Source organism: Lissotriton helveticus, chromosome 3_1, assembly GCF_964261635.1.
Source record: "Lissotriton helveticus chromosome 3_1, aLisHel1.1, whole genome shotgun sequence".
Classification (NCBI taxonomy): Eukaryota; Metazoa; Chordata; class Amphibia; order Caudata; family Salamandridae; genus Lissotriton; species Lissotriton helveticus.
Window position 1 is genome coordinate 999,729,530 of NC_136061.1, and position 10,030 is coordinate 999,739,559.

General features: G+C 47.8%; 1 protein-coding gene across 4 annotated transcripts in view; it reads right to left on the reverse strand.

The window, feature by feature from the left end:
- RBM45 (RNA binding motif protein 45) overlaps positions 1–9,277 on the reverse strand; it is a 319,897-nt gene extending 310,620 nt beyond the window's left edge. The window contains exon 1 of one of the 4 annotated variants that reach the window (XM_078681508.1): positions 8,804–9,277. In XM_078681508.1, coding sequence (XP_078537634.1) covers positions 8,804–9,085 — 282 coding nt within the window. In that variant the 5' untranslated portion in view covers positions 9,086–9,277. Of the gene's footprint in view, positions 1–8,179; positions 8,477–8,803 lie in introns of those variants that run through there. The other 3 variants (XM_078681509.1, XM_078681511.1, XM_078681510.1) reach the window with 3 other exon arrangements.
- Positions 9,278–10,030: the final 753 nt, after the last annotated feature.

Sequence of the window (10,030 nt, forward strand, 5' to 3'; positions counted from 1 at the left end):
GAGGGCAACATAGACTTTAGTGAATGTGTATCTGCCTAGGCAAGCAATGTCAGAATAAAAGAAGCCTAACATATCGATGTCCTTTTCGCCAAAGGCCTTGGGATTGACGTCTGACTCTGAAAGAACAACATGACTCCAATTAGCATAAAACGTAAGGTCGGATAAAATGGTGATAGGAGACCCAGAATCAGCTTTGACCTGGATTGTAATTGTGCCTATCAACAATTCACACAAAGGACTCTTAATTTTAGCAAACTCGATAGAATCACATTCAATGGACAACATAACATCATTGAGTCTGGTGGAACAAGACTCTACATTTTCTTGAAACTCAATATTATTGACTCTAGTGAATCTTTTGCGACCTCTGCAAACAGAGGGAAAATGTCCAATTTTCTTGCAGGAAGAGCATTTTTTGCCAGAAGCAGGACACGTAGGAGAATTGCAAAGATGATTCCTGGACCCACATCTGTAGCAAATGAGTGGTTTCTTGTTTGGTTGTCTTGAGGAATTGTTGATAAGGTCAATGGAAGTGAAACCAGAAGCTTGATCAACTAAATGAACGGAGGGTTGAGATAGACTTTCTTGTAGAATTTTAGATGAATAAGTTGCACGTTCAATCCCTTTGGCGGTATCAATTGTCTCGGATAAAGGAGGATTTTTGCAGCTTAATAAGCGCTCTTGGACTTTCTTCGAGTAAAAAGCCAAGATAAATTGATCTCTGATGTAGATATCTGTACTAGCACCAAATTCGCAGGTAGAAGCTAACATTCTGAGTTGAGCGATATAGTCTTCTACGCTTTCATCAACACTTTGCTTACGTTTGAAAAAATTATGACGTTCTAAAACAATACTAGGTTCATCGTCGTATTGTTTATTGAGACGAGCAATGGCTTCTTCGTAAGCATTCCAGCCGTCACCTGCTTCACCAGTGGGAGCAGAAATATGGGGTAAGTTTTCAAAAACTTGTTGAGCAGCAACTCCCAAACACCCATAAAGAATAGCAACCTTGCGAGGAGGATCATATTTGGTAGCATCAATGGCCACTAAATAGTTCTCAAAACTTTTGAACCAATTGCGCCAAGCAAGAGTAGGTTTTCCTGGAGTTTGCAGGAAAGGAGCTGGTGTTTGAAACTGTTGAGAAGAAGCCATGGTGAAATGTTTGTGAAGGACAATGAATAATGTCTATCACTATGGTAAATGAAAGGCTCTAAGTGTAAAGTAGTAAGGTAAAGTAAATATGATAGGCAGTAAAGCGTGTCTATCGCTGTATTTACTTGAAGATCTGCAATGACAATGAAATGTCAAATGAACATGGTAGGCAGTAAAGCGTGTCTATCGCTGTAGTTATTTGAAGACTTGTAATAATGAAATGTCAATGAGGATGGTAGGCAGTAAAGCGTGCCTATCGCTGTGTCATAAATGACTTTGGTGTGGTAGGCAATGAAGCGTGCCTATCGCTGTAGTTGAAAATGAAATTGATAGCAGTAAAATGTGCTTAACGGTGCACAGAATGCTAGACGAAGGCTGGTGGTCGCTGAAAATGGCCGCCGGCGTCGTTGTCAAGGTGACAGTACAACGTGATTTTCTAGAGGCGGTGGGCTTGTCTGATGGTGAAAGCGTAGTGTGCGTGAAGCAGCGCGAGCAGGAAGTTGGAACGTTGCGCGCGTGACTGAGCGCGAGACAGCAACTGACAGAAACAAGCAGCGCCGGGGAAAATGCCAGAAATTAGGGAAATCCACGCCGGGAGCCAGGTGATGGACGGAAGATAGTGTCCAAAAGTATACGACCTGTGACATAGCTGGACTGGAGGCAGGTTCAGTTGAAGAGGTGGAAGACGAGCAGTGGTCGAGTCGTCCTGGTGAGTTTTGACTGGCGGTGGGTGCGGAGAAATCCCGATCGTCGCCAAATATGTTAAATAATGTTCTCTGAGACTCGCATAGGTTCTTTTCTGTGTTTATTCTGGTAATAAATCTTAGGTAAAACACCCACAACCAGAGCCGTCCAGTCTTGAGGAAGCCAACGTCCAAAGTGACGTTCAAGGAATCCTCGAGACTGAACGTGGGAATTCTAGAACAACATTGGAGATCTCTCGTGCCTGCAAGCACGAGAGAACAAAGAGAAACAAGCACTTATGAATATATAACAATAGCTGATGAGTCTGTTGATGTAAAATGTTGTACAAAAATTTCAAGAGGGGATTTAGTAAAGGTTAAACCAGGGAGAATTTCTAAGGGTTTGACAAAGTTCAGGGTCCATTTTGTGTAAAACAAGTGTTTCCTCATTATGTTGTTCTTTCAAATGGAATCTAAGAAGAGTTGCTCTTTTTCAGAGAAATGGTTCAAATGGTTCTGGACTTTCTTTGCAAGAATCTACCCCTGTTTCCAATAATTGTAACAGCAATGGTTATATGTTTTCATCCACAGAAGAATGTGTTCCATTTTCTTCTCCTACGGTATCCTAAACCACCTTCTTATTTAAATGATTATGTTTGTAATTTGCTGTACTCCCGATTAAACCTGCCATTTGGTTACTTTATCTTGGTGCTTGGATCATTTAACAACAACAGTTTTGCTCTCTCCTTCCCTACGCGCTCTCTCCTTCCCTACGCTCGCTCGCTCTCCTTCCTCCCCTCTCTCCCCACCTCTCACTCCCCCCCATCCCCCCTCCTCACACTCCCCCCCACATATCCCCCTCCTCACACTCCCCCCCCATCCCCCCTCCTCTCGCACACTCCCCCCCATCCCCCCTCCTCTCACTCCCCCCATCCCCCCTCCTCTCACTCCCCCCTCCTCTCACACTCCCCCATGCCCCCTCCTCTCACACTCCCCCATCCCCTCTCACACTCCCCCCCATGCCCCTCATCCCCCCCTCTCACACTCCCCCATCCCCCCTCCTCTCTCACACTCCCCCCATCCCCCCTCCTCTCACACTCCCCCCATCCCCCCTCCTCTCACACTCCCCCCATCCCCCCTCCTCTCACACTCCCCCATCCCCCCTCCTCACACTCCCCCCCATCCCCCCTCCTCTCTCACACTCCCCCCCCTCTCACACCCCCATCCCCCCTCTCTCTCACACCCCCCATCCCCCCTCTCACACACCCCCCTCACACTCCCCCATCCCCCCTCACCCCCCCATCCCCCCTCACACTCCCCCCCCCATCCCCCCTCTCACACTCCCCCCATCCCCCCTCTCACACTCCCCCCATCCCCCTCTCACACTCATCCCCCCTCTCACACTCATCCCCCCTCTCACACCCCCCATCCCCCCTCACACTCCCCCCATCCCCCCTCTCACACACTCCCCCCCCATCCCCCCTCTCACACACTCCCCCCATCCCCCCCTCTCTCACACACTCCCCCCATCCCCCCCTCTCTCACACACTCCCCCCATCCCCCCCCTCTCTCACACACTCCCCCCATCCCCCCCTCTCTCACACACTCCCCCCATCCCCCCTCCTCTCTCACACTCCCCCCTCTCACACCCCCATCCCCCCTCTCTCTCACACCCCCCATCCCCCTTCTCACACACCCCCCTCACACTCCCCCCACCCCCTCTCACACTCCCCCCCCATCCCCCCCTCTCACACTCCCCCTCCCCCATCCCCCCTCACACACTCCCCCTCCCCCATCCCCCCTCTCACACACTCCCCCTCCCCCATCCCCCCTCTCACACACTCCCCCTCCCCCATCCCCCCTCTCACACACTCCCCCTCCCCCATCCCCCCTCTCACACACTCCCCCTCCCCCATCCCCCCTCTCACACACTCCCCCTCCCCCATCCCCCCTCTCACACACTCCCCCATCCTCCCTCTCTCACACACTCCCCCATCCTCCCTCTCTCACACACTCCCCCCCTCTCTCACACACTCCCCCCCTCTCTCACACACTCCCCCCCCTCTCACACACTCCCCCCCTCTCACACACTCCCCCCCTCTCACACACTCCCCCCCCTCTCTCACACACTCCCCCCTATCCCCCTCACACACTCCCCCCTTATCCCCCCTCACACACTCCCCCCCTTATCCCCCCTCACAGCCCCCCTCTCTCTATCTCACTCCCCCATCCCCCCTCTCTCTATCTCACTCCCCCATCCCCCCCTCTCTCTATCTCACTCCCCCATCCCCCCCTCTCTATCTCACTCCCCCATCCCCCCCCCTCTCTCTATCTCACTCCCCCATCCCCCCCCTCTCTCTATCTCACTCCCCCATCCCCCCCCCTCTCTCTATCTCACTCCCCCATCCCCCCCCCCTCTCTCTATCTCACTCCCCCATCCCCCCCCCTCTCTCTCACTCCCCCATCCCCCCCCCTCTCTCTATCTCACTCCCCCATCCCCCCCCCTCTCTCTCACTCCCCCATCCCCCCCCCTCTCTCTATCTCACTCCCCCATCCCCCCCCTCTCTCTATCTCACTCCCCCATCCCCCCCCCTCTCTCTATCTCACTCCCCCACCCCCCCCTCTCTCTATCTCACTCCCCCACCCCCCCCTCTCTCTATCTCACTCCCCCATCCCCCCCCCCTCTCTCTATCTCACTCCCCCATCCCCCCCCCTCTCTCTATCTCACTCCCCCATCCCCCCCCTCTCTCTATCTCACTCCCCCATCCCCCCCCTCTCTCTATCTCACTCCCCCATCCCCCCCCTCTCTCTATCTCACTCCCCCATCCCCCCCCTCTCTCTATCTCACTCCCCCATCCCCCCCCTCTCTCTATCTCACTGTAGTATCCTGGTTTGGATGCCATGTGCCTTTTCCATTAACCTGTCTTGCTACTCAGTCTACCTGGGTGAATGGTAGAATGTTGAGTGTGTGAGGTAATATGGAATGTGTGGTGTGCCTGGTAGATGGATGACAGTTGGAAGAGAGGGCTGAGTAGCAAGAGAACTGCTCCTGGTGGGGCTTAGGAGAGACTTGAATGATACTTAAATGATTACATGATTTAACCTTGAAATCCATTAATAAACTATCTTCAATCAATACTACTCGGTTACAGATTCATCTTATTACATTTGGCGACGTTTGGACTTACCTACACGGCTTGCAACTTCAAGGATCATCAATAAATCAAGATTTTAAGCAACAAGTAAGGAAAAAGAATTTATTTAAAGCTACTCGAACTTTACTGGCACCCCTTGGTTAGCCCCACCAGTGACCTACCACCGGTCGCCCTCCAAATTTGATGTGCCAGTAATTGCAAGCATACAGCTGGAGTATGCCAGTCCCAGTGCAACGCTTCTTCCTGCCTACTCCTATTTGTTATTGAGGGCACTGCCTGTTTAATACAGAAGAGCGTCAGGGACTATTGTAATTTCTGCTTTGCTCAGTTTCTGCCAGCATACAATTTAAGTGTGCCAGATTCTACTGTTTAAATGACTTCCTGAGATTAATGGAAACATAAATATTGTCAGCACGTGCGTGTGAAGTAGACGCACTCTCAGGACTCTAAACTTTATTTGGGACTCTGCTGCACACTTTCGGACCCTGACTGTCTGTTGGTTCCTATTTGAAATATCTGACAACCTGGATGTGACAGTTCATGAACGCAGAGAAACTGCCTAGTTTTGTGTCGTCGTTCCTGTTTGCACACAGGTGAAGTGTGCCAATTACTTACTATTATAAGTGTGTACAACTGCCTTCCTGCTTACACACTTGTGATGTGTACCAGTTCCTGTCACCGGCACCCACATTTGTGATGTGCGAGATTCCGCCTGTGTGCCCTGCTGCTCATCTGTGCTGCAAATGTTTTGTCTGGACGCTTTACTGCCTTGCGTCACATTTCAGAAAAACAGTACCGTCAACTGAGTCAGTGAATTATGATCTGGGACATTGATTGGATACTTACTGGCACCTACTGGACGAATGTCAAACGTTTATTTCACCTGCACCTTCGTTTCTAATGTAAGACAATGTTTTTCTGAAGGGGAAATGTCTCGTGACAGAGGGGTCAAGTGGAGAATACAAACTCTAAAATTACCTTCAGGTGAGGCATTTATTGTCTATTACATTATATTAAGAGCAATTGAGGTTTTACTCTATTTAGCAGTTAAACCACCTTTTCAAATGGAGCTCGAGCTTAGCTTAGCTCGCGCATTCTGAGCGCGACATGCATGTTTCAAAAATTGCTTACGCCAGTGCAGTCCCTACCTACTTTACTTCTCTGCAGTCCAGCGATGCTTCTCTGGAGCTACTGTGACGTACTTTTGTTTTTTTTACAAGACTGCTGGCTGTCTCATGACGTTTGGGAGCATCTACGCACCTAGAACCACCCGGCGTGACGTAATTTACGTGGGACCTTCATTACACTGTCAATTTCTTTCCCACAAGTGTTGCGTAGGCATGCCGAGTGTATGGAAGTCTGAATCTTGGATAATTCCTGCCAACACTAAGATCTGATTTTCACTTTTGTGAGGATACGCTCTGGAATTTTAAATCAAATCGTCATGTTCCTTTGTGGTCCACTGTTTTCTAACACAGAGGGGTGAGTTATGCAAGTACAATCTATTTAATAAGAGAAAGGAGATCTCGACCGCATTCATATTTGCTGAAGATCAAATATAAGTTTTCCGACGGAGAACTTGAGCACATTTATTTTTGAAGACATTCTGTTTAAAGTTCATTTGCAATTGGCACAGTTAAAAAAAAAAAAAAGGATGGGTGATTTATTCTTTCTCATTCCCTACAGTTCAATGAAGTATTTGTACTACTGTTTTGGGGGTCGAATTTATTTCTGCCTATGTTTTTCAGTTTGGGAATTTCATTAATTAAAATATACGTTTGATTGCCCGTTTTCTTCCACTTAGGAATGGGTACATCATCTACATATTACTGTAGGTTATTTTCATGAGTTTTAAGAATAGCATACTAAAGTTAATTTGTTATTCTAGAAGGTTATACATGTAACATACTAAAGTTAATTTACTATTCTAGAAAGTTATTAGTGTAGCATACTAAAGTTAATTTGCTATTCTAGAAGATTATTAAGTGAATTTTAAAAATAGCATACTAAAGTTAATTTGCTGTTTTGTATAGTAAGTTCAATGCTATACACATGTATTGTTTATAGTTAAATGCTACATGATAGCATATGTGCTCATGACTGTCACAAATTTGTTCATACAAATTTTAATTTTAATACTGTTCTATGCACGTGACTGTCATCTATTTGTTTTATACAAATTGCATGTGACTGTAGTTTAGTCACCTACATATTCCTACTTAGTGTACGTTGTGCACACGTCACTTTATAGGAATTGTAATTTATTTAAATACTTTTTGGTGATTTTCTTTTTCACATATTTTAATTGTTGACTTTTCCGTTTCTTTCACTTTGCTGGTCTGGCCAACTGGCATGTTGTGTGGGTTACGGTGAATTCTATTTGTTACTTCTGGTGAAATTCAATGCGAAAATATGTTTTATCAATCTATTCCTGTTTTATATGTAAAGGGGGAAGGGGTGGTCGCATTGTATACTTTTATGTTTTATGATAGTTAAGTTTTACAATGCTAGTTTCTATTGTAGAATGACCATTCTCATTTTTACACTTTTCATTTGTTTGTTCCTTCTAAGGGGGAAGGTGGTGTAGTATCCTGGTTTGGATGCCATGTGCCTTTTCCATTAACCTGTCTTGCTACTCAGTCTACCTGGGTGAATGGTAGAATGTTGAGTGTGTGAGGTAATATGGAATGTGTGGTGTGCCTGGTAGATGGATGACAGTTGGAAGAGAGGGCTGAGTAGCAAGAGAACTGCTCCTGGTGGGGCTTAGGAGAGACTTGAATGATACTTAAATGATTACATGATTTAACCTTGAAATCCATTAATAAACTATCTTCAATCAATACTACTCGGCTACAGATTCATCTTATTACACTCACTCCCCCATCCCCCCCCTCTCTATATCTCACTCCCCCATCCCCCCCCTCTCTATATCTCACTCCCCCACCCCCCCCCCTCTATATCTCACTCCCCCATCCCCCCCTCTCTATATCTCACTCCCCCATCCCCCCCTCTCTATATCTCACTCCCCCATCCCCCCCTCTCTCTATCTCACTCTCCCATCCCCCCTCTCTCTATCTCACTCTCCCATCCCCCCTCTCTCTCTCACTCCCCCCCCCCTAATTATCTCTCTCACTCCCCCCCCCCCAATTCTCTCTCTCTTCTTCCTTCCCCGCCCCCCCCAGCACGTACCGGAATCTTCCAGGCTTCAGGAGGCGGAAACCACGGCGGTACCTCTGTAGTGCCGGTATTACTCCTCCGCCTTACGTACAAACGCTTGGAATAAGACAGTGTATACATGAAGCGTGGGAAGGGGTGCTGAAGCCTCGGGTCCTGGCCAAATCGTCCCCAAAATGTAGTTTAGACGGTAGGCAGGTAAGTAAAGTGCAGGTAAACAAACAGAAGTTTGTTGGAGGTGTAGGTGAAGAGCACGGGTAAACGTCCTCCCAGCAGGTCAACTCCACCAACCGACTTTACCCTCGGATTCTGTGTGGCACTCCACGTCACAGTGCATAGAACACCAGGCACGAGACCCTAGGATGCCATAATGCCCGCCCTCCATCAATGAAGTAGTACAACCTACCTTGCGATTATCCGACCTCCTTCACCAACAATTTACATGCACGTGGGGGGGGGGCTCTTTTTATAAAGGAGGATACTGGTGCAAATTGACATGACAATAGCGACAAGTGAAATGCAGCTACTGCTCACCGAAGTGGAGAAGACAGGAGGTGCAGCAAAGTGGAAGCAGAAGAGGGAAGCAAACAATGAAAGCGGGAGGGCCTAGGCATCTCACCGTGCGCGGGCGGTCCTTACCTTGATGGGCTTGGTATTGTCGCTGAGGCTCTGGCCGTGCATCTCCTCCATGGCCTGGCAGGCCTGGGAGGACTTGGCGAACTTGACAAAAGCGATCCCCTTGGACTCTTTGGTGTGCTTGTCTTTCACCACCCATATATCTTGGATGTCACCGAACTCCGAAAAGCGCCGGCGGATCACATCCTCCGACGTAGACTTGCTGATCACAAGGAACACACGGCTATTGGGAGGGTCGTCCAGACTGTCCGACGACATTCGGAAATTGGAGCCACTTTCATCCATGGTGAGAATGAGGTCGGGCTCCGTGCAGCGGCACGACTTACTTCTCAAGAAACGCGCTTTCTGCAGCCCTGCTTCTGCTGTAAAAGAGCGAGTGGCCTTATGCACCCTAGTCGCTACTCACGCGCCTGTGCTGTGTGTGTGTGCGATAGGCTAGCAACTCTGGAGCTTGTTTGCTGAAATGGAAGACGGACTAAGCACTCGTTAAAACCAGCTTGCACGAATATGCAGGAAAAAAAGACGAAGACCATGCTCGCAGGACTAGCCTCAAACAAGGCGGACATTTTGGAAGATTCGTGGTTTTGTGTATTTATACGCAAAGCACAGTGAATTCATAGTTTTGCTTTAATGGAATCCTTTATATAATGCTGAATTTTAAACTCATTCAGTAGGATAAACATTGTTATGTGATTTGTGTTCTCGTTCAATAATTTTACAATCAGGTAAACATTTAACATATTTGTATAGCTTTTTTCAAAACATTTCCTTTTTGTTGAGTAAAGGTATAGTTTTGAAGTGATTGTTGAAGATAGTTTCTACATGTCATTAGAAATGCATTTTACTAATGACTAGGAAGCTGCCATATCGGCATTCCTTTCTTTTCATTGGCACAAATGATGGAACATTAAGGCCCCAGAACAGCGCTAGCGCACTAGTGCCATCTGCAGGTAGGGAAACGAAACATGCGACTGATTTAAAGAGCTAGTTGACGAAGCTTCTCTCTAAAACATGTTAAAATGTGTAGTGGTCACTTTAAGTGGCGCGTGTCATTCGCGCAGTGTGTTACGCGAATGACACGCGCATTATGTTATGTTTTAAATGTGTGGCACGACCGCGTGTTATGTTGACTTTTAATGTATCATCCTCGCGCGATGCAGCCGTTCAATCAGACCAACTAACGGATGAGTACACACTCTCCGTTGGGATCTGAATGTGAGCAGAGGCATC